Genomic DNA, 27,406 nt, shown 5'->3' on the forward strand with positions numbered 1-27,406 from the left:
GCAACCAAACAACGTTTTCATGAGAAAACGTAACCGATTTGGATTAGATTCTAAGCTTTGAACAAACAATCAATGAAGAAGCCATTTATTTTAAGCGAATGAAAAAAATGCAGAATCTGATCATTACTGTCTTAAGATAGAAATAACAGCAATTTGTTTCCTCAGTCATAAGACAAGTACTTGCTAAGGTTTAACAGAAAATCGGAGAAACACTAACAATGAAAGTATTTCCATGACTGCCCCAGGAATCAAGTTCAAAATCTCTTTTGGCAGATTTTACAAGCCAATCGAAGAGTATAATACATGTACGTACATTTCCTTATCAAAGGGATCTATCTCTTTTACCTCCCTGATGTACCAGTGACTGTCATATATATAGCCCCCACCAAGTCCCCAATATTGGGGTCTATTTCCATAGAAATTCCACTGTGTGGTGTTCCATTCTGTGAATGTGATGAGTTTCCAGCAGTATTAGGTTGGCCACAGGATCAACTGATTCGGAGGGCAGGTTAACTACTAGTTATATGTCAGCTTTTGCCATTTGAAAATAAAATAGTCCAGTTGATAATTCACAAACTTAAGTTGCGATTGATATGTTTGTAATCTACGTTACTTTTTATGTTTCTGGAGGAAATACTCATTACTTTAATTAAAATACTTGGCGTGAGACGTTATGTTTATATTGATACTTTGAGTTATATATTGTATAAACAGCTCTTACATTCCAGACAAGTTTTGACAGACAAATACTAATAATGTAATGGAAATGGACATTTGCTTTGAATAATGAATGTAATTTACGTTACCATCAATACTTGTTTCCCATATATTCTATTACATATTTGTTTTCTTCCAATGTAATGTACATCGTACGAATTGTTAAACGATTGAAATAATCGCTAGAGGTAAGTTTGCACGATGCACGTCACTGGAACATGCTTCAACAAATATCGATGATAATTTTGATGTAGACTTTCTGTGAAAATTTCTTCACCTTCGCTGATTGCAATGACTGTACTCCGATGTTTTCTGTTAATGCTCATTAGCTGATAAAATAACTACCTTTGTGTGATAACGCCAGCTAGGTCACCTATATGTCAGATATGTGATGGCTTCATTTATGATGGATCACTTGTAACGTAATTTATCCATAACGTAATTTACAGTAACGTGTATTACATTCTTAAATTAAATCATGAGGTAAGCAAGATGATATAGAAATGGTTGCCTCGCACAATTCTTTTTTGACACCCAACAACATCCATGTAAACTTCGAGAATGTGCCCACTTTATAAAGAAAGAAAAGTGAGGTAACGTTTATTATCCATACTTTACACAATTAAAGAGGCATAGGAAGATTCAGTTGAAAATACAATAAATTCTTTTATCATATAGTCACTAAAACAGTCACAGAACAGTACATGTACATGTCTGTGTTGTTTTTCTTTTGCAAGTGAAAAGAAGTAATAATCTCTCAACGGATTGCTGGAAAGACTTCATGAAAAGTATTTTCAAATCAATGATAACGTAAATTACAATAAATGAGCGACACTAAATCTTCGTAATGTACTCCTGACCTAGAGAGTACTTGAGGTATAAGATTTGTTGTTTTAAATACGTATTGAGATACAAAACAAATAAAAAACAAATCTGTGAGAACTTCCATCAACTTTCCGGAAAACTAGTTACATTCTGCAATAGCTCTGAGTGGTGACACTGGTTTTTTGCATATTTTTATGGAAAGAGATACATGTTGAAAGTTTGTTCTTCAGCTTATATATAATATCAAATTCTGATACCAAAAAGTAATATGTATACTGTGCAACTGTTGCTGGGTGCCTACTTATGTGCCGATAAGTCAGTATTCTGTCTCTCGGTTATTGTGACAGGCGTGCAACATGTGAATATGTCTAACTGTACATGTTAACTGAGAATGGGTGGTTACTTTTATGTCAGGTTTAGTTGAAATCATTTGATGCATGGCAGAAATATGAGAAAGAATGCAAACTCACTCACTCACACACACATGCATACATGCACACTTGAATGCATGAACGGATGGACGGACAGCTGAAACCCAATGTTTAAGTCCCCTCCGGGCAGTGCCTGTTGGGGACTCATAAACTCTGAATAACCAGACACCTATTAGCTTGCCTACAGAGTATGGAAAAAACTAATGTCAAACAAAGTAGCATGTATATGTCTCACATATTAGTATGTTAACTTTCTGCCAGGTTTGGTTGAAATTGCATGCCAGAGATGAGGGTAATAAATTCAAACAATGGCTGCCATTCGGCCATATTTGATTCGGTCACAAAACAAAATGGTGTGCACATGTCTCACATAGTATGTTACCTTTATGCCAAGTTTGGTTGCAATCAATTAATGCATGCCAGAGGTATGAGGGTAGGCACATGCACAGACGGTTGGATGGAAAGGATGGTCTAAAAGATGGGACCAAACATTTAAGTCCCCTCCAGTTGGTGACCATTGAGGACTAAAAAGGTAGTAATATGATACAGAATACACCAATAATATCTCCATACCTTGCCTTCACCATCTAGTGCTTTGCGTACTCTATCAACTTGTAAACCTAACACATTGCCAACATCCATAGGTGCAGGTTTTGGTGGTAGTGCTATGATCTGTTTGTTGAACTGTCCCCTTGTTGAACTTCGTTTTGATTTAACAGCGAGCGATTCATGTTGTCTTGTTGTTACCTTTGGTGTGTAATGTCGCTGTGATCTTGCTATTGGCAGTTCCAACTCCTCTCTATGGTTGTGGATTCAGAAATAATTATCATTTGTTATAATTAGTGAATGGATACACAATGACAGATAGTAACCATCAATAAACTCTGACTAATCAGATACCAATTAGTCAGCATACACAGTGTAGTAACCATCAATAAACTCTAACTAATCAGATGCCAATTAGTCACCATACACAGTATAGTAACCATCAATAAACTCTGACTAATCAGATACCAATTAGTCAGCATACACAGTGTAGTAACCATCAATAAACTCTAACTAATCAGATGCCAATTAGTAACCATACACAGTATAGTAACCATCAATAAACTCTAACTAATCAGATACCAATTAGTCACCATACACACTATGGTAACCATCAATAAACTCTAACTAATCAGATACCAATTAGTAACCATACACAGTATAGTAACCATCAATAAACTCTAACTAATCAGATACCAATTAGTCACCATACACACTATGGTAACCATCAATAAACTCTAACTAATCAGATACCAATTAGTCACTATACACAGTATAGTAACCATCAATAAACTCTAACTAGTCAGATACCAATTAGCTAATATACACAGTGTAGTAACCATCAATAAACTCTAACTAATCATAAACCAATTAGTCAGTATACACACTATGGTAACCATCAATACACTCTAACTAATCAGATACCAATTAGTCAGTATACACAGTATAGTAACCATCAATAAACTCTAACTAATCAGATACCAATTAGCCAGTATACACAGTATAGTAACCATCAATAAACTCTAACTAATCAAATACCAACTAGTTACCATACATAATTATAATCCATCAATAAACTCTAACTAATCAGATACCAATTAGTCAGTATACACAGTATAGTAACCATCAATAAACTCTAACTAATCAGATACCAATTAGTAACCATACACAGTATAGAAACCATCAATAAACTCTAACTAATCAGATACCAATTAGCTAATATACACAGTGTAGTAGCCATCAATAAACTCTAACTAGTCAGATACAATAGCTAATATACACAGTGTAGTAACCATCAATAAACTCTAACTAATCAGATACCAATTAGTCAGTATACACACTATGGTAACCATCAATAAACTCTAACTAATCAGATACCAATTAGCCAGTATGCACATTATAGTAACCATCAATAAACTCTGACTAATCAGATACCAATTAGCCAGTTTACACAGTATAGTAACCATCAATAAACTCTAACTAATCAGATACCAATTAGTCAGTATACACAGTATAGTAACCATCAATATACTCTAACTAATCAGATACCAATTAGTCAGTATACACAGTATAGTAACCATCAATAAACTCTAACTAATCAGATACCAATTAGTCAGTATACACAGTATAGTAACCATCAATAAACTCTAACTAATCAGATACCAATTAGTCAGTATACACAGTATAGTAACCATCAATAAACTCTAACTAATCAGATACCAATTAGCCAGTATACACAGTATAGTAACCATCAATAAACTCTAGCTAATCAGATACCAATTAGTCAGTATACACAGTATAGTAACCATCAATAAACTCTAACTAATCAGATACCAATTAGTCACTATACACAGTATAGTAACCATCAATAAACTCTAACTAATCAGATACCAATTAGTCACTATATACAGTATAGTAACCATCAATAAACTCTAACTAATCAGATACCAATTAGTAACCATACACAGTATAGTAACCATCAATAATCTCTAACTAATCAGATACCAATTAGTAACCATACACAGTATAGTAACCATCAATAAACTCTAACTAATCAGATACCAATTAGTCACCATACACACTATGGTAACCATCAATAAACTCTAACTAATCAGATACCAATTAGTCACTATACACAGTATAGTAACCATCAATAAACTCTAACTAGTCAGATACCAATTAGCTAATATACACAGTGTAGTAACCATCAATAAACTCTAACTAATCATAAACCAATTAGTCAGTATACACACTATGGTAACCATCAATACACTCTAACTAATCAGATACCAATTAGTCAGTATACACAGTATAGTAACCATCAATAAACTCTAACTAATCAGATACCAATTAGCCAGTATACACAGTATAGTAACCATCAATAAACTCTAACTAATCAAATACCAACTAGTTACCATACATAATTATAATCCATCAATAAACTCTAACTAATCAGATACCAATTAGTCAGTATACACAGTATAGTAACCATCAATAAACTCTAACTAATCAGATACCAATTAGTAACCATACACAGTATAGAAACCATCAATAAACTCTAACTAATCAGATACCAATTAGCTAATATACACAGTGTAGTAGCCATCAATAAACTCTAACTAGTCAGATACAATAGCTAATATACACAGTGTAGTAACCATCAATAAACTCTAACTAATCAGATACCAATTAGTCAGTATACACACTATGGTAACCATCAATAAACTCTAACTAATCAGATACCAATTAGCCAGTATGCACATTATAGTAACCATCAATAAACTCTGACTAATCAGATACCAATTAGCCAGTTTACACAGTATAGTAACCATCAATAAACTCTAACTAATCAGATACCAATTAGTCAGTATACACAGTATAGTAACCATCAATATACTCTAACTAATCAGATACCAATTAGTCAGTATACACAGTATAGTAACCATCAATAAACTCTAACTAATCAGATACCAATTAGTCAGTATACACAGTATAGTAACCATCAATAAACTCTAACTAATCAGATACCAATTAGTCAGTATACACAGTATAGTAACCATCAATAAACTCTAACTAATCAGATACCAATTAGCCAGTATACACAGTATAGTAACCATCAATAAACTCTAGCTAATCAGATACCAATTAGTCAGTATACACAGTATAGTAACCATCAATAAACTCTAACTAATCAGATACCAATTAGTCACTATACACAGTATAGTAACCATCAATAAACTCTAACTAATCAGATACCAATTAGTCACTATATACAGTATAGTAACCATCAATAAACTCTAACTAATCAGATACCAATTAGTAACCATACACAGTATAGTAACCATCAATAATCTCTAACTAATCAGATACCAATTAGTCAGTATACACAGTATAGTAACCATCAATAAACTCTAACTAATCAGATACCAATTAGTCACTATACACAGTATAGTAACCATCAATAAACTCTAACTAATCAGATACCAATTAGTAACCATACACAGTATAGTAACCATCCATAAACTCTAACTAATCAAATACCACTTAGCTAGTATACACAATATAGTAACCATCAATAAACTCTGAATAATCAAATACCAATTAATTACTATACACAGTGTAGTAACCATCAATAAACTGTAACTAATCAGATACCAATTAGTCAGTATACACAGTATAGTAACCATCAATAAACTCTAACTAATCAGATACCAATTAGTAACCATGCACAGTATAGTAACCATCAATAAACTCTAACTAATGAGATACCAAATAGCTAATATAAACAGTGTAGTAACCATCAATAAACTCTAAATAATCAGATACCAACTAGTTAGCATACATAATTATAATCCATCAATAAACTCTTAGATACCAATTAGCCAGTATGCACAGTATAGTAACCATCAATAAACTCTAAATAATCAAATACCAATTAGTCACTATACACAGTGTAGTAACCATCAATAAACTCTAACTAATCCGATACCAATTAGTCAGTATACACAGTATAGTAACCATCAATAAACTCTAACTAATCAGATACCAATTAGTAACAATACACAGTATAGTAACCATCCATAAACTCTAACTAATCAGATACCAACTAGTTACCATACATAATTATAATCCATCAATAAACTCTAACTAATCAGATACCAATTAGTCAGTATACACAGTATAGTACCCATCAATAAACTCTAACTAATCAGATACCAATTAGTCACAATACATGTACACAGTATAGTAACCATCAATAAACTCTAACTAATCAGATACCAATTAGTAACCATACACAGTATAGTTACCATCAATAAACTCTAACTAATCAGATACCAATTAGCTAATATACACAGTGTAGTAACCATCAATAAACTCTAAATAATCAAATACCAATTACTCAGTTTACACAGTATAGTAACCATCAATAAACTCTTACTAATCAGATACCAATTGGTCACTATACACAGTATAGTAACGCATCAATAAACTCTAACTAATCAGATACCAATTAGTCACCATACACAGTATAGTAACCATCAATAAACTATAACTAATCAAATACCACTTAGCCAGTATACACAGTATAGTAACCATCAATAAACTCTAACTAATCAAATACCACTTAGCTAGGATACACAGTATAGTAACCATCAATAAACTCTAACTAATCAAATACCACTTAGCTAGGATACACAGTATAGTAACCATCAATAAACTCTAACTAATCAAATACCACTTAGCTAGGATACACAGTATAGTAACCATCAATAAACTCTAAATAATCAAATACCAATTAGTCATTATACACAGTGTAGTAACCATCAATAAACTCTAACTAATCAAATACCAATTAGTCACTATACACAGTGTAGTAACCATCAATAAACTCTAACTATTCAAATACCAATTAGTCAGTATACACAGTATAGTAACCATCAATAAACTCTAAATAATCAAATACCAATTAGTCATTATACACAGTGTAGTAACCATCAATAAACTCTAACTAATCCGATACCAATTAGTCAGTATACACAGTATAGTAACCATCAATAAACTCTAACTAATCAGATCCCAATTAGTAACCATACACAGTATAGTAACCATCAATAAACTCTAACTAATCCGATACCAATTAGTCAGTATACACAGTATAGTAACCATCAATAAACTCTAACTAATCAGATACCAATTAGTAACTATACACAGTATAGTAACCATCAATAAACTCTAACTAATCAGATACCAATTAGCTAATATACACAGTGTAGTAACCATCAATAAACTCTAACTAATCAGATACCAATTAGCTAATATACACAGTGTAGTAACCATCAATAAACTCTAACTAATCAGATACCAATTAATCAGTATGCACAGTATAGTAACAATCCATAAACTCTAACTAATCAGATACCAACTAGTTACCATACATAATTATAATCCATCAATAAACTCTAACTAATCAGATGCCAATTAGTCACCATACACAGTATAGTAACCATCAATAAACTCTAAATAATCAAATACCAATTAGTCACTATACACAGTATAGTAACCATCAATAAACTCTAACTAATCAGATACCAATCAGTCAGTATACAAAGTATAGTAAGCATCAATAAACTCTAACTAATCAGATACCAATTAGTCAGTATACACAGTGTAGTAACCATCAATAAACTCTAACTAATCAGATACCAATTAGTAACCATACACAGTATAGTAACCATCAATAAATTCTAATTAATCAGATACCAATTAGACACCATACACAGTATAGTAACCATCAATAAACTCTAACTAATCAGATACCAATTAGTCAGTATACACAGTATAGTAACCATCAATAAACTCTAAATAATCAAATACCAATTAGTCACTATACACAGTATAGTAACCATCAATAAACTCTAACTAATCAGATACCAATTAGTCAGTATACACAGTATAGTAACCATCAACAAACTCTAACTAATCTAATACCACTTAGCCAGTATACACAGTATAGTAACCATCAACAAACTCTAACTAATCAAATACCAATTAGTCACTATACACAGTATAGTAACCATCACTAAACTCTAACTAATCAGATATCAATTAGTAACCATACACACTATAGTAACCATCAATAAACTCTAACTAATCAGATACCAATTAGTCAGTATACACAGTATAGTAACCATTAATAAATTCTAACTAATCAGATATCAATTAGCCAGTATACACAGTATAGTAACACATCAATAAACTCTAACTAATCAGATACCAATTAGTCACCATACACAGTATATTAACCATCAATAAACTCTAACTAATCAGCTACCAATTAGTAACCATACACAGTATAGTAACCATTAATAAACTCTAACTAATCAGATATCAATTAGCTAATTTAAATATACACAGTATAGTAACCATCAATAAACTCTAACTAATCAGATACCAATTAGTCACCATACACAGTATAGTAACCATTAATAAACTCTAACTAATCAGATATCAATTAGCTAATATACACAGTATAGTAACCATTAATAAACTCTAACTAATCAGATACCAATCAGTCACTATGCACAGTATAGTAACTATCAATAAACTCTAACTAATCAGATACCAATTAGTCACCATACACAGTATAGTAACCATCAATAAACTCTAACTAATCAGATACCAATTAGTCACCATACACAGTATAGTAACCATCAATAAACTCTAACTAATCAGATACCAATTAGTCACCATACACACTATGGTAACCATCAATAAACTCTAACTAATCAGATACCAATTAGCCAGTATACACAGTATAGTAATCATCAATAAACTCTAACTAATCAGCTACCAATTAGTCACCATACACAGTATAGTAACCATTAATAAACTCTAACTAATCAGATATCAATTAGCTAATATACACAGTATAGTAACCATTAATAAACTCTAACTAATCAGATACCAATCAGTCACTATACACAGTATAGTAACTATCAATAAACTCTAACTAATCAGATACCAATTAGTCACCATACACAGTATAGTAACCATCAATAAACTCTAACTAATCAGATACCAATTAGTCACCATACACACTATGGTAACCATCAATAAACTCTAACTAATCAGATACCAATTAGCCAGAATACACAGTATAGTAACCATCCATAAACTTTAACTAATCAGATACCAATTAGCCAGTATACACAGTATAGTAACCATCCATAAACTTTAACTAATCAGATACCAATTAGTCACCATACACAGTATAGTAACCATCAATAAACTCTAACTAATCAGATACCAATTAGTCACTATATACAGTATAGTAACCATCAATAAACTCTAACTAATCAGATACCAATTAGTAACCATACACAGTATAGTAACCATCAATAATCTCTAATTAATCAGATACCAATTAGTCAGTATACACAGTATAGTAACCATCAATAAACTCTAACTAATCAGATACCAATTAGTAACCATACACAGTATAGTAACCATCCATAAACTCTAACTAATCAAATACCACTTAGCTAGTATACACAATATAGTAACCATCAATAAACTCTGAATAATCAAATACCAATTAATTACTATACACAGTGTAGTAACCATCAATAAACTCTAACTAATCAGATACCAATTAGTCAGTATACACAGTATAGTAACCATCAATAAACTCTAACTAATCAGATACCAATTAGTAACCATGCACAGTATAGTAACCATCAATAAACTCTAACTAATGAGATACCAAATAGCTAATATAAACTGTGTAGTAACCATCAATAAACTCTAAATAATCAGATACCAACTAGTTAGCATACATAATTATAATCCATCAATAAACTCTTAGATACCAATTAGCCAGTATGCACAGTATAGTAACCATCAATAAACTCTAAATAATCAAATACCAATAAGTCACTATACACAGTGTAGTAACCATCAATAAACTCTAACTAATCCGATACCAATTAGTCAGTATACACAGTATAGTAACCATCAATAAACTCTAACTAATCAGATACCAATTAGTAACAATACACAGTTTAGTAACCATCCATAAACTCTAACTAATCAGATACCAACTAGTTACCATACATAATTATAATCCATCAATAAACTCTAACTAATCAGATACCAATTAGTCAGTATACACAGTATAGTACCCATCAATAAACTCTAACTAATCAGATACCAATTAGTCACAATACATGTACACAGTATAGTAACCATCAATAAACTCTAACTAATCAGATACCAATTAGTAACCATACACAGTATAGTTACCATCAATAAACTCTAACTAATCAGATACCAATTAGCTAATATACACAGTGTAGTAACCATCAATAAACTCTAAATAATCAAATACCAATTACTCAGTTTACACAGTATAGTAACCATCAATAAACTCTTACTAATCAGATACCAATTGGTCACTATACACAGTATAGTAACGCATCAATAAACTCTAACTAATCAGATACCAATTAGTCAGCATACACAGTGTAGTAACCATCAATAAACTATAACTAATCAGATACCAATTAGTCACCATACACAGTATAGTAACCATCAATAAACTATAACTAATCAAATACCACTTAGCCAGTATACACAGTATAGTAACCATCAATAAACTCTAACTAATCAAATACCACTTAGCTAGGATACACAGTATAGTAACCATCAATAAACTCTAACTAATCAAATACCACTTAGCTAGGATACACAGTATAGTAACCATCAATAAACTCTAACTAATCAAATACCACTTAGCTAGGATACACAGTATAGTAACCATCAATAAACTCTAAATAATCAAATACCAATTAGTCATTATACACAGTGTAGTAACCATCAATAAACTCTAACTAATCAAATACCAATTAGTCACTATACACAGTGTAGTAACCATCAATAAACTCTAACTATTCAAATACCAATTAGTCAGTATACACAGTATAGTAACCATCAATAAACTCTAAATAATCAAATACCAATTAGTCATTATACACAGTGTAGTAACCATCAATAAACTCTAACTAATCAAATACCAATTAGTCAGTATACACAGTATAGTAACCATCAATAAACTCTAACTAATCAGATCCCAATTAGTAACCATACACAGTATAGTAACCATCAATAAACTCTAACTAATCCGATACCAATTAGTCAGTATACACAGTATAGTAACCATCAATAAACTCTAACTAATCAGATACCAATTAGTAACTATACACAGTATAGTAACCATCAATAAACTCTAACTAATCAGATACCAATTAGCTAATATACACAGTGTAGTAACCATCAATAAACTCTAACTAATCAGATACCAATTAGCTAATATACACAGTGTAGTAACCATCAATAAACTCTAACTAATCAGATACCAATTAATCAGTATGCACAGTATAGTAACAATCCATAAACTCTAACTAATCAGATACCAACTAGTTACCATACATAATTATAATCCATCAATAAACTCTAACTAATCAGATGCCAATTAGTCACCATACACAGTATAGTAACCATCAATAAACTCTAAATAATCAAATACCAATTAGTCACTATACACAGTATAGTAACCATCAATAAACTCTAACTAATCAGATACCAATCAGTCAGTATACACAGTATAGTAAGCATCAATAAACTCTAACTAATCAGATACCAATTAGTCAGTATACACAGTGTAGTAACCATCAATAAACTCTAACTAATCAGATACCAATTAGTAACCATACACAGTATAGTAACCATCAATAAATTCTAATTAATCAGATACCAATTAGACACCATACACAGTATAGTAACCATCAATAAACTCTAACTAATCAGATACCAATTAGTCAGTATACACAGTATAGTAACCATCAATAAACTCTAAATAATCAAATACCAATTAGTCACTATACACAGTATAGTAACCATCAATAAACTCTAACTAATCAGATACCAATTAGTCAGTATACACAGTATAGTAACCATCAACAAACTCTAACTAATCAAATACCACTTAGCCAGTATACACAGTATAGTAACCATCAACAAACTCTAACTAATCAAATACCAATTAGTCACTATACACAGTATAGTAACCATCAATAAACTCTAACTAATCAGATATCAATTAGTAACCATACACAGTATAGTAACCATCAATAAACTCTAACTAATCAGATACCAATTAGTCAGTATACACAGTATAGTAACCATTAATAAATTCTAACTAATCAGATATCAATTAGCCAGTATACACAGTATAGTAACACATCAATAAACTCTAACTAATCAGATACCAATTAGTCACCATACACAGTATATTAACCATCAATAAACTCTAACTAATCAGCTACCAATTAGTAACCATACACAGTATAGTAACCATTAATAAACTCTAACTAATCAGATATCAATTAGCTAATTTAAATATACACAGTATAGTAACCATCAATAAACTCTAACTAATCAGCTACCAATTAGTCACCATACACAGTATAGTAACCATTAATAAACTCTAACTAATCAGATATCAATTAGCTAATATACACAGTATAGTAACCATTAATAAACTCTAACTAATCAGATACCAATCAGTCACTATACACAGTATAGTAACTATCAATAAACTCTAACTAATCAGATACCAATTAGTCACCATACACAGTATAGTAACCATCAATAAACTCTAACTCTTCAGATACCAATTAGTCACCATACACAGTATAGTAACCATCAATAAACTCTAACTAATCAGATACCAATTAGTCACCATACACACTATGGTAACCATCAATAAACTCTAACTAATCAGATACCAATTAGCCAGTATACACAGTATAGTAACCATCAATAAACTCTAACTAATCAGCTACCAATTAGTCACCATACACAGTATAGTAACCATTAATAAACTCTAACTAATCAGATATCAATTAGCTAATATACACAGTATAGTAACCATTAATAAACTCTAACTAATCAGATACCAATCAGTCACTATACACAGTATAGTAACTATCAATAAACTTTAACTAATCAGATACCAATTAGTCACCATACACAGTATAGTAACCATCAATAAACTCTAACTAATCAGATACCAATTAGTCAGTATACACAGTATAGTAACCATCAATAAACTCTAACTAATCAGATACCAATTAGTCAGTATACACAGTATAGTAACCATCCATAAACTCTAACTAATCAGATACCAATTAGTCAGTATACACAGTATAGTAACCATCAATAAACTGTAACTAATCAGATACCAATTAGTCAGTATACACAGTATAGTAACCATCAATAAACTGTAACTAATCAGCTACCAATTAGTCACCATACACAGTATAGTAACCATTAATAAACTCTAACTAATCAGATATCAATTAGCTAATATACACAGTATAGTAACCATTAATAAACTCTAACTAATCAGATACCAATCAGTCACTATACACAGTATAGTAACTATCAATAAACTCTAACTAATCAGATACCACTTAGTCAGTATACACAGTATAGTAACCATCCATAAACTTTAACTAATCAGATACCAATTACCCCGGTAGCCAGTATACAAAGTATAGTAAGTATAATAATTTGTAATTTGTAATGAGTAATCTGTAGTATTGAACTCTTTAAATTTTGATATATATTTCTCAACGTTCAGAAATTATTGAGAAAAAACTAATATGTGAACCTGGTAGAAAACATGCCAATCAATATAATTTGCATTATTGGTGAACCACTGGGACAATATTGTGCAGTCCATCAAACCTGATCAAACTGATTTCATGATAGAGAACATTTTTGACAATATCCTACCGGTACATTTAATAGCGTGTACTCTAATGTAATCCGTGGCATCAAATCTCAACATCTCTCTTTACATCTCTGTCAATGAGGTCCTGAGATGACATTTCAAATTCAATGGAAGCCATCCACACCTTAACATGATATGTTAATCAATCACAGAATTCTACCCACTGATAAGTTAGTGTTTATTGTGGGCATTTACATAATATGTATGATATACTTATCATATCAGTATGCTACTTATACATTGTTTACATCATTCTAATAGTTGGGCTTTACTCATTTGCATGAACAAATGTTTGGTTTATGAATTCTGATTGAGGTAGACAGGGTGAAGATATGATTGGCTACCATGTTAACATCTACATTATTTAATTAGTATTAGTACTTATCACTCATTTTAGACAGTCTTGTGACAACTATCTGACAAAACAGTATCTTTAGATACTTGCCAAACAAAACACTTACCACACAAATTACTTGCCACACAAAACACTTGCCACACAATATACTTGCCACACAAAGCACTTGCCACACAATATACTTGCCACACAAAATATATGCCACACAAATACTTGCCACACAAAATACTTACCACACAAAATACATGCCACACAAATACTTGCCACACAAAATACTTGCCACACAAAATATGTGCCACACAAAATGCTTGCCACACAAAATACTTACCACACAAATACTTGCAACACAAAATGGTTAACAAATATCTGTATGTATGGTGTACATTAGAATTTAGAGTATGGTGACCATTGGAGATAGAGGAGTGACATTTACAACTGACATTACATTACATAAATTTTTAATCCTCTCGGAAAGAAACAAAGGAAAATGTTGATTTGGCCGATAAGAGACTAAAGAAGAGGCAGTACAGAGATTTAGGTTTGCATCTTTGGTTTTATTTTCTTGTCAATGATACAAAACAAATAAATTACAAACTGATTAAAGTGGCCAAATAAAAACTTTTCTTTGTTTCTCACCCAAATTAATCAGATAATATCTGAAATGATTATATGTTTAATATCTAGCAATAGTAAATTTTGTATAATTATACAAAAAAGAAAAGTTTTGACTTTTTTCAAATTGTTTGTTTCTTTTCTGATTTACTACAAAACAGTAAAAAAATACCAAATATGGAAATTCAGATAATTTGGAAAAATGTGTAGTTGTTGCCAGACGAGAAACAAAATATTGCATTTTACTTGGCTTGACAACATCTTTGGTAAAATAATGATAGTACATTGAATTTGAAGCTGTTTAAAGAGTTTATACCTAGTCTAACATTTCATTGATGAACACATTTAATTTCAACCAATGTAATGTTAATATATTATTTACATACAGTGGTCTTATTGAGCTTAAAGCTTACAAAATATATGAACAAATTCCTGGTATATCATTTTGTGTTTGCTTGTGGCACAGTGTGTACAATGTTAATGTCAGAGTCATACAAGGTCATCCACTTCGTGCCATTTCATCTACTAGACATATTATAATCTGGAATCACAATGTTTAAAATATATTCCTGGTAACATGTTGAAATTTGACAAGGTAAAATGTTGACCTTTGACCTGACTTATAGTGATAAATATTCAAATATAAACAAGTCAGCTGAACAGTCATACCACCCCTATTATTACAGTCACATAGACCAGATATACATGTACATAGGAACAATTTTATCATCTCAACATTCAGATAAAATGTGGTGAATGACCTTAAAGACCTTCGAGTAACCTTTGCATGGTCAGAGCAAACATGAAGAACAACAGAAATTTGTTCAGTTACATTACAATATTACGTATATGTTTCCTCTCACCTGGGTGGTGGTGAGGGTGGTGGTGGGATACCCCCACCCATGAATGCTGCCCCTCCATAGGGACTAACCTGGCCACCCCCAGAATATGCCTGGGCTGGGCCTCCTCCTCCTCCAAAAGGTGCACCCCCTCCCATGTACCCTCCTCCACCTTGGTACAGTCCGCCTGCATGTCCCGTTCCATATGGCTGGAAAAGAAAATATTTAAAAGATAGGAAAAGATGGGCAAAATGTCAAATTGAATCTTTTACTGTTTTGATATACAAAGTAAAAAAATGGGCGTGGTCTTGTTGCTAGGCATATTTGCATGTTTAGAATGTTTTTTCACTTGTCTAACAACCCCTGTTGCTATCTTTGTAAAATACACCACCTTTTGGCTGTTGCTATGGGCGTGGTCATGGTTAATAGGGGTAATTGCATATTTTTTTTGAATGTTTACTCACTTGCCTACCAGATTATGTTGTTTTTTGACCAAAATGTACTGATATTTGGTTGTTGCTAAGGGCGTGGTCATGGTTGCTAAGGCCAATTATGTAAAAATATTTTGAAGAAAATCTGCAGAATAACACTTCTAGAAAGATGTCACTACGTTTCAGTCTCATTGACCAAATACCCTTTAAGATATGTTTTTTGACCAAAATTCACATTTTTACACCTAATTTGCATATCACTGATGAAATCATTGCATGCGTAATATTTCTTCATCTATACACCCCCAGATGCATCCCCATTATATTCAAGCCCAATCTGCTGAGTAGTTTTGGAATTAAAGATTTTTGACCAAAAAGACACATCTTTAGCCCTTATTTGCATATCACTTTTGGAATAATCATGTTTTGATCATTTCCTAATTTAACATCCCTAAGAATGTTCCCACCAAATTTCACACAAATCTGCCTCGTAGTTTTGGAGTTTAAGTTTTTTGACCAAAACTCACATTTTTTACCCAAATCACACAGCGGTGGTAAGATCATTTTAATTTGAACAATTTCCAAACTAGACACCCAAGGTAATATACCCACCAAATATCCTGGCAATTGGTCCAATGGTTTTTGACTAAAGTTGTTCACACACACACACACACACACACACACACACACACACACACACACACTTTGCCATTCCTATATTATCAGTTGAAATGTGCTAAAAACAGGTACCAAGAACTGTTATCTTGAAATAAGAAAATCTATACACTTTGATACTAAGACACTGTTATAGTGGAATAAACAAGTTTTCATAAGTTTTTTGATAACATATACAAAATGTATCAAACGTGTAAAAGTACACCACATTTATATCAGAACAATTAATACTACAGACAACCTTTTTCTGACAATCAAATAACAAAAAGAACATGCAACTTTTTTCTGCTGACCAATTTGATGACACAGATGTCTACATTGAAATAACACTAGTCTACTAAATATGCCTGTCAGTGCATACCAAGTGAAATGCAATGTATTTCTTGTCACTATCGGTTAGTAATCTCTTGTCAGCAGCACCACCAAAGAATGTCTGTAAGGCTCCACTAACCACAGGGAACTCAGGCTCAGTTAGTTGTGTTTACGAAAACAAACAAACAAACACACACATGAATAAACAAGTCATTGAGAAAGACATAGCCCCCACTATGATTGGGAACTGGCAGTTTATGTTCTCATTTTCTTGATATCACTATTCTGATCACCAAACAACACTTGTGAACCTAAATCCAACATACTTAAATACGTTGTGTCTGCTTGTTAGTCCCCGCCGGACGAAGTCCGGGACGGGGACTTATAGATTGGGTTCCATCTGTCCGTGCGTCCGTGCGTCTGTGTGTCCGTCTGCAGCCGTTTCTTGGAGATGCCTGGACCGATTTTTTTCAAACTTGGTACAGGGGCAATATACAATGGCATACATATGCACGTCAATTTGTTTCATGATACAATCCAATATGGCCGCCTAGCAGCCATTTTGTTTGTGAATTTTCATGTCCAAAGCCATAACTCAGACATGCTTGAACAGATCTCATTCAAAGTTGGTATTAGGACAGTGTTCTATGACATACATGTGCATATTCATTGTTGTCATGATACGATCCAATATGGCCGCCTAGCAGCCATTTTGTTTGTGAACTTTCCATGTCCAAAGCCATAACTCAGACATGCTTGAACAGATCTCATTCAAAGTTGGTATTAGGACAGTGTTCTATGACATACATGTGCATATTCATTGTTGTTGTGATACAATCCAATATGGCCGCCTAGCAGTCATTTTGTTTGTGAATTTACCATGTCCAAAGCCATAACTCAGACATGCTTGAACAGATCTCGTTCAAAGTTGGTATTAGGACAGTGTTCTATGACATACATGTGCATATCCATTTTCATCGTGATACAATCCCCCATACCCGACACATCCTTTATTGTTGTAGGCATGTTCCATGTCCAACAAGCAGACACAACATATCTAAGTCTGTTTGATTTAGGTTCACAAGTGTTGTTGCGTGATCAGAGTAGTGTTAATTCCTTAAAACCCAATCATAGCGGGGACTATGTCATTCTCAATGGCTTGTTGGACATAGAACATGCCTACTCATGTTGTGCCTACTCTTTAAGATGACGTGATGGAATAAACCATTCAACAACAAATGGTGGGGGGGACCTGTCCAAGTATGTCTGAGTTATATGGTTTTGGACATCAAAACAGCACCAACAAAATGGCTGCCAGGCAGCCATACCGGATTGTATCACGACAAAAATGGATATGCACAATGTCATGCATATCATACAACACTGTCCTAATACCAACTTTGAATGAGATCTGTTCAAGCATGTTTGAGTTGTGGCTTTGAACATAGAAAATTCACAAACAAAATGGCTGCTCGGCAGCCATATTGGATCGTATCACGACAACAATGAATATGCACATGTATGTCATAGAACACTGTGCTAATACCAACTTTGAATGAGATCTGTTCAAGCATGTCTCAGTTATGGCTTTGGACATGGAAAATTCACAAACAAAATGGCTGCCAGGCAGCCATATTGGATCGTATCACGACGAAAATGGATATGCACATGTATGTCATAGAACACTGTCCTAATACCAACTTTGAATGAGATCTGTTTAAGCATGTCTGAGTTATGGCTTTGGACAGGGAAAATTCGCAAACAAATGGCTACTTGGCAGCCATATTGGATTGTATCATGATGAAAATGGATATACACTTGTTTGTCATAGAACACTGTCCTAATGCTAACTTTAAAAGAGATCTGTTCAAGTGTGTCTGAGTTATGGCTTTGGACATGGAAAATTTGCAAACAAAATGGCTGCCAGGCAGCCATATTGGATCGTATCACAACAACGATGAATATGCACATGTATGTCATAGAACACTGTCCTAATACTAACTTTGAATGAGATCTGTTCAAGCATGTCTGAGTTATGGCTTTGGACATGGAAAATTCGCAAACAAAATGGCTGCCACGCAGCCATATTGGATTGTTTATGACAAAAATGGATATGCACATGTATGTCATAGAACACTGTGTTAATACCAACTTTGAATTAGATCCATTCAAGCATGTCTGAGTTATGGCTTTGGACATGGAAAATTCGCAAACAAAATGGCTGCCAGGCAGCCATATTGGATCGTATCACAACAATAATGTATATGCACATGTACATGTCATAGAACACTGTCCTAATACCAATTTTGAATGAGATCTGTTCAAGCATGTCTGAGTTATGGCTTTGGACAGGGAAAATTCGCAAAGAAAATGGCTGCCTAGCATATTGGATCGTATCATGACGAAAATAGATTTGCACATGTATGTTATAGAACACTGTCGTAATACCATCTTTAAAAGAGATCTGTTCAAGCATGTCTGAGTTATGGCTTTGGATATGGAAAATTTGCAAACAAAATGGCTGCCAGGCAGCCATATTGGATTGTATCATGACAACAATGAATACGCACATGTATGTCATAGAACACTGTCCTAATACCAAATTTGAATGAGATCTTTTCAAGGATGTCTGAGTTATGGCTTTGGACATTTTAATGCATCATTGTACCATGTAATTTTAGATTTCCACTGTAGTGCAGGTGACAGAAGGGTTGGCTACAATAATGCTTGAGTTTCATTTGGCAGGGCTTAACATTTGTTGAGAAGAGAGGGTGAGAGGAGGTACACCATTTGTTTAACCGTAAATTGTGTACATTTCCTAACTGTAGCTATGCAGACAAATCGCAAGAGGATAGTATCAAGATGACTGAATAACTTCTATCTAAACTCGACCTGAAATATTTTGCTATCATTATATATGGTTTGTTTTATCCTTGTCAAGCATTATGAAAAAATGAAATCGACCTACCTACCCAATGTGATGGGTTAGGTTGCCCATTGACCAGCTTTTTCTATTTTTTCTGGCCTTACATATGATAATTAATTACGTATGCTAAAATAGATATTATGTAAGTTACATGAAAAGTTATGTAAATTAGCCACCTTTCTAAATTTTAAATGCATGATTGCACCAAGAATTACTTTTGAAATATACTTTGATAGCATCAGGACAGTAAGTAAGATGGGAAGAGCTTGAGACTGGGATATGTCCACCTCATGTGGGGTCTGAGGGAGTCTCCCTCTAGAAGCCCTGGAAGATTTTTACTCTTAAAGCCAATATTTAGGCTATTCAAACCCTTTGAATAACTTTATCCATGCAATAACTCAATCCATATTGTTTTACAAGACAGCACCATCAAGTATCAGAAACTATTCTTTATAACTTACATAGGGTTGAATTATGTCCTTAAAAGTTAAATGACATCATTATATACATGTAGTAAAGGTCAGCACATCTAATGGTAGTATCATTGGTAGGAGAGATTTGGAGTTGTAGGAAATTTTAGACTATCTTGGCAAATATTTCACATCTTGAAAAGACAATATCATCTCAAATTAGAATAGGGTGAAAATATTTAAGAAAACTTTAATACTATTATGGCAGTAAAAAGGTTTTTGGTGCATCTGATTGTTGGTTGAATGCATGAGTTACCTCTGGGGGTGAGGGAGTCCTTGGGGTGTTGCCCCCTGGCAGATTCTTTGCTTCTATTAAGGCAATGTTTAGTTATTCATAGCCTTTGAGGTAACATTTCCAAGCTTCAAAAAGCGAGCGTACATGTACGTTTTGAATGAGTTTCCCATGTCACATAAATATGGGTCTATAACATTGGTAATGAGGCATTAATATTGCATGTATAGTACAGTCACCGGTATGTCAGAGAACTTTAGGTGGTCATACATAGTGTATAAAAGAACGTGGAATCTAATGAGATGTGGTGATTTGTAGTGTCAATAACATGTAGTGTCCAAAATAGAAAGTATATTAATCCCTTCTGACAAGTTCATACTGATGAGTAGAACAATTTAGATTAACTTCTTTTATAAACTATCTATGAAGATTACCATTTAACGAAACCTTCTAAGTGAAGCAATGATTGCGAACCAGCTAAGCATTTACATGACATGTTCTGTAACTAGTGTGGTAGCTAGGTAATACATGTATATGTATATGTATAGTTATGTTTGAACTAATAAGTAATATTAAAGAATTCATGTAAGAAACAGGGACAAGAACAAATATTTACATGTACCACATTTCATAGGAGGCTATATGCCATTGTAGAAAGGATTTTTTTCTTCCATCACAATTTAAAACACAATGACCCCCCCCCCCCCATTTACAATTTACTCAAAATAGTATGACCCCCCTACTGCCAATTTCAAAAACAGGGTGACCCCCTACAAATCCAGGTCCCCCCCCCCCCCCGGCTGAAGAAACTGACCGGTCCCTAACTGATTCTGAGTTCCATGTGCCCCCACTGGTAAACTACTATAAAAACTTATAAGAAGCAGATAGGAAATAAGCAGAACAGAGATTGTCAATTTTTGTTGACAATGAGGTTACAGCTACTACACCATGCCTCTCAGAAATCTTTTCTTGTTCACTTACCATTGGTGCAACTGTATAATGTTGTGCATAACCAGCAGAGACTGGTAGAGAACCTTCCCTTGGGGCATTATTCCAGTCAACAATTCTATAGAACAACTCAGCACCACCCATCTACATGTGAATACAAAATACATATACACTATTGATTATCAAATCCTTAATAACAATAATTTATTACATTATGTTATAAAATAACACACTTATTATACATCACTTTTCCATCATGCTGAAAGAACTTTCCAATTATTACCCCTGGCACACACTTATAACTACACAACCATCCTTCATATGTCCTCAACTTTCTGGAGAGTAGATATATCAGCCTATGTAAACACAATTTGATCAAATTCTTGACATGCAAACCTCTATCCAACTAGGCTCTCTGTCACAAGGTGAATTTTGTAAAGTATACTAGACTGACTCTTAGTCGGTCGATATCCCGTTTATGTAGATTTAATAGGATGGTTGGTGGCTATTAGCATATTAGAGTACAGGTGGTTGGTGGTAGATAGGGCACTATACAAAGGTCTGAGAACCCGTCCTCGTGGAACGGATCACTTCTGCTTCGACGGCTGACGACCGAACATCATCGTGGTTGGAGCTTTGCTGGTTGTTGTTGCTGTATGGACCCTGAAAGTGTACACTAACTGTGCACCATAGAACTTCATGGAATCCTGCTACGGGCTGGCATGCTGAAACGCTAACGGCAACCCAAACAACAGTGTGTGACTGCTTCGGATTCGCTCGACGAAAGTAATTCGATAGCACCGAACTTGTAAGTAATTCACGCGAACAACGCGGACGTGCACGTGTCGGGAGACAACCTGAACTCTTAGTTGTGACTTTAATTAAGTTGCCACCACCAACCTTTAACTTAACCTTTAACTCATGTTACATGCAATGTACTAGAACTTATTTAATTCTTTAGTCTTACTGAGTGTTGTAACATTATTTTTTGACTTGCGTTAACATAACAAAGTACTTTAAGTGAAACCTGTGACCCTGTGTGTATGCGTGCATTCTTTTCCTTAGAAACGGTTGGTTCCCCACCCTCTAGACTGCAATTACGCCACAAAACCCACTCGGTTATCTTGACATTTGGTGTCAGAAGTGGGATACTTACTCAAAAGTAGTATCGTTACTTCATTCTAAATTTAGGGAACTGTTGTTTGGCCACATTGTGTGGAAACAAAAGGGAAAGGAACGCAACGCGTGCTGTCCGTTAAATAGTCAGTATGGATTTGAAAGAGTTGACAGCTTGGGGTAAAGAGCAGTTAGGTTTGGAAGGAGCCAATTTAGTCAAATTTGTTAATGAACAGCAGGCTAAAGTCAGGGATGAAAGACAGATTGCACGTGAAGAGAGAGAGAAAGAGAAAGGGCTCGAACGAGAACGAGAGCATGAGAAAGCGATATTGCAAGGAGCACGTGAGCAGAGGGAGCATGAACTTAGAATGGAAAAGTTAAGAACAGAAGGTGGTGGAAAAGGAGTAGCTCGTCCTGAGGTTAAGGCTAGTGCACCTAAATTACCTGCATTTGATGAGGGGATAGACGATATGGATGCATACTTGTGTAGGTTTGAAAGATTTGCAGGGGGTCAACAGTGGCCAAAAGAAACGTGGGCAACCACTTTAAGTGCCTTGTTAAAGGGAAAGGCCTTGACAGTTTACTCGGGTATGGTCCCCCATGAAGCGGTTGATTATGATAAGTTGAAGGATGCTTTGTTAAAACGATACCAATTAAATGAGGAGGGATTTCGAGTTAAATTTCGTAGTTGTCTGCAGGAGTCTAGTGAGACCGCTAGTCAATATGCTGTTAGATTGGAACACTACCTTGATAGATGGCTAACAATGGGTAAAGTTGATGGAAAGTATAATAACGTTAAGGATTTGTTGTTGAGGGAGCAATTTCTAAATACCTGCGATGGAGAGTTAGCTCTGTTCTTAAATGAACGTGCACCTGAATCTATTCAAGACATGGCTTGTTTAGCAGATAGGTATAGGGAAGCAAGAAAGCAGTACGAGTCCAAAGGGCAGTCAGTGGGTAAGACCAGTAGCGGTAACTATACAACACGTAGGCAGAATAAGGACAATACAGGTGGTCGACAACCAGGCCCTTTACGGTGTTATCGGTGTGGGAAAGTCGGTCATATCAAGGCGAATTGTAGGCAAAATATGATAGGTACGGAAAAGTCGGGTCAAAGGTCAGTCTCAGATAAACAGTCGAATGTCAAAGTTGGTAAAGTAGGCTTCTGTGCTCAGGTTACCCATGTAAAGTGTGGGGAGGATAACTGTTTCTGTTTGCAGGGTCGTGACACTGTTGAATTAAAATGTGGTCATGAATTGCCAGTTATGAGTATGACGGCAATGTCTAGGCAAATAGAACAGGATATGCCAGTAGTTTTTGGTCTGGTAAATGGTCAGAAATCTAAAGTCTTGCGAGACAGTGGCTGTAATGCAGTAGTAGTTAGAAAGGGACTAGTTGACAATAGTCAGATGACAGGCGAGGTGCGTACATTTATCATGATGGATAGGACATGTAGAAGGGCGCCAGTTGCCAAGGTTACAGTGGACACTCCTTTCTACTCGGGAGTAGTAGAAGCTTTGTGTATGGAAACCCCATTATATGATCTAATCTTAGGAAACTTTAGTGGAGTTAGACAACCTGATGATCCTGATCCTGCCTGGCATTGTCATGAAGTGAGCAAGCTAAGCCAAGGGGATGGAGAAGTGAGTATTTCTCCTAGTGGTGAGGTTGTTGATTGTAAGGTCAGTGGTGAAACAAAGGGGGAGGCTAGTCCCGAAACTGTGATACAAGCCGTTCAAACTAGAGCGCAGGTAGCTGCAGAAAACAGGCCAGTTCGTAAGTTAGTTGTCCCTGATATTGGAACAGAAACTGAGCCAGTGACTGCACAAGGGTTGCAGTTGGAGCAGCAGAAAGACGAAACATTAAAACGAGTACGTGAGTATATTGCTAGTGGTAAAGAGGTTCACTCTGGTCGTCGTAATGTGGCAAAGTTTGTCAGTAGGAAAGGTTTAATTTATCGGGAATTTCAGTCCCCTAATATAGACCATGGTCGGGTGTTCACTCAGCTAGTTGTACCATTAAAGTTTCGTCAGAATGTGTTAAGATTGGCTCACGAGTCGATAGTGGGAGGTCACTTGGGGTCAAAGAAAACACGTGATAAGATTCTTACTCAATTCTATTGGCCAGGAATTGATGATGACGTAATGCGATACTGTCGGTCTTGTGATATCTGTCAAAAGACTAGTCCGAAAGGTAAAGTTAGCAAAGTACCCTTAGGTAGCATGCCATTAATCGATACACCATTTAAGCGAGTAGCTGTAGATTTAGTTGGACCTTTACATCCAGTAACTGACAGAGGTAACCGTTATATATTAACCCTAGTAGACTATGCAACACGTTATCCAGAGGCAGTCGCTCTGAAACGAATTCAAACTGAGGTAGTTGCAGAAGCACTAGTATCTATGTACACCAGGTTAGGTATACCCGAAGAAATATTGTCCGATCTAGGTACTCAGTTTATCTCAGACTTAATGCAGGAAGTCGATAGGTTGTTGTCTATTAAACAATTAACGACTACTCCATATCACCCACATGTGACAAGGCACACAGGTTAAGGAGTTGAATCATTTACAAACATATCACAGAGAAGACGTCAATTTATATCTCCAGTTAACTATGGTGTTATTTTTATAAAAAGGCATCCATCTCCAGTTAACTAGGGTGTCATTTTTATAAGGACATCAATCTCCAGTTAACTATGGTGTTATTTTTATAAGGGCATCCATCTCCAGTTAACTAGGGTGTCATTTTTATAAGGGCATCCATCTCTAGTTAACTAGGGTGTCATTTTTATAAGGACATCAATCTCCAGTTAACTAGGGTGTCATTTTTTATAAGGACATCGATCTCCAGTTAACTAGGGTGTCATTTGTATAAAGGCATCCACTTCCAGTTAATTATGGTGTCATTTTTATAAGGGCATCCATCTCCAGTTAACTAGGGTGTCAATTTTATGGTAACAGCACAACTGCCCCCCGGACAATTCCCCCTGAACAATTGCCCCCGAAGGACAACAATTTGATGTCATTCCATGTAGTTGCACCTGTATATGATATTGATTTTTGTCCAACTGATGTCTTCACTGGAGGAATACATAAATTGCCCTGAACCTTCTGTCATGTATTCGTATTCATAATTCAACAGCGTGCAATAATGGGTTATAGAGTGTGGTAAATTATTGTGTATTAAGTCGTAAACAAAAACACCTACTAAATACTTGTGTAACTTAAACAAGTCGAGAATTGTTAACTGGTTGAAAAGAGGAGAGGAATGTTCCAGAAAATTATGTGAATTACGGTGGTAAATTAAATCATCATGCCGACTTTATACATACATTTGCGATACCAAAGCGCACCTGTCCTGAAAAAATTACTAATGTAGCTTTTAGTTTTTATAAGTTATTGACATATTTTCGATAGGCAACAAAAAAGAAAAAAAATAGTTTCTGGTCAGGAAATGTTGTCTAAAGTGGTGCGACTTTATCACCATTTTCTTAAAGACGACTGGTTCAATTCAAACGAAATTTATTGCATGTGTTCTGTAGGGTAGTGACAAGAACTGATTAGGTTTTTGTAAACATTCCAAGAATATTAATAAGCAATTTATGTAATTAATGGTTTTCGGTAATTACTCTATATCTCAAGAATACAAGCTTCAAATTCATTATAACTTGGTACATACATTTGCGATACCAAAGTGCACTTGTCCAGAAAATATTATTGATGTAGCTTTTAGTTTTAATAAGTTATTGGCATATTTTGGTAGGCCACTAAAAAGGAAAAAATAGTTTCTCGTCAGGAAATGTTGTCTAAAGTGGTGCGACAACGCGACTACTTTTTTTACGTTCTCAACAAATATTTATCAATCTACTTATCATTACAGTTACTGTTCTTTTTATTTAGTACTTTACAGCAAGTGTGTATATGGGGCAGATATCATAGGCTATTTCATGCTTAGTTTTGCAGTTGTCTTCACTGGTGACAATTAATGTAGGGAGAGTTACTTTTGTGTTTTCCCTTTCATCTGCAGACTGAATTGCTTACGGAAGAAAAATTAATGCGGGAAGGGGGGTACTTAAGTGATGGGCGCTGACCAGAAAGAATTTTTTGGGGGGCCT

General features: G+C 34.4%; 1 protein-coding gene across 6 annotated transcripts in view; it reads right to left on the reverse strand.

Annotated features, from left to right (window-relative positions):
- Nucleotides 1-27,406, reverse strand: part of LOC144436074 (uncharacterized) — a 201,940-nt gene that overhangs the window by 95,869 nt on the left and 78,665 nt on the right. For all 6 annotated transcript variants that reach the window (XM_078124743.1, XM_078124744.1, XM_078124746.1 and 3 more), the window contains 3 exons: nucleotides 22,207-22,317; nucleotides 16,204-16,388; nucleotides 2,547-2,772 (listed from right to left, as the gene is read on the reverse strand). In XM_078124743.1, coding sequence (XP_077980869.1) covers nucleotides 2,547-2,772; nucleotides 16,204-16,388; nucleotides 22,207-22,317 — 522 coding nt within the window. The remainder of the gene's footprint in view (nucleotides 1-2,546; nucleotides 2,773-16,203; nucleotides 16,389-22,206; nucleotides 22,318-27,406) is intronic.

This window comes from Glandiceps talaboti, chromosome 6, assembly GCF_964340395.1.
Source record: "Glandiceps talaboti chromosome 6, keGlaTala1.1, whole genome shotgun sequence".
In the NCBI taxonomy this organism is placed as follows: Eukaryota; Metazoa; Hemichordata; class Enteropneusta; family Spengelidae; genus Glandiceps; species Glandiceps talaboti.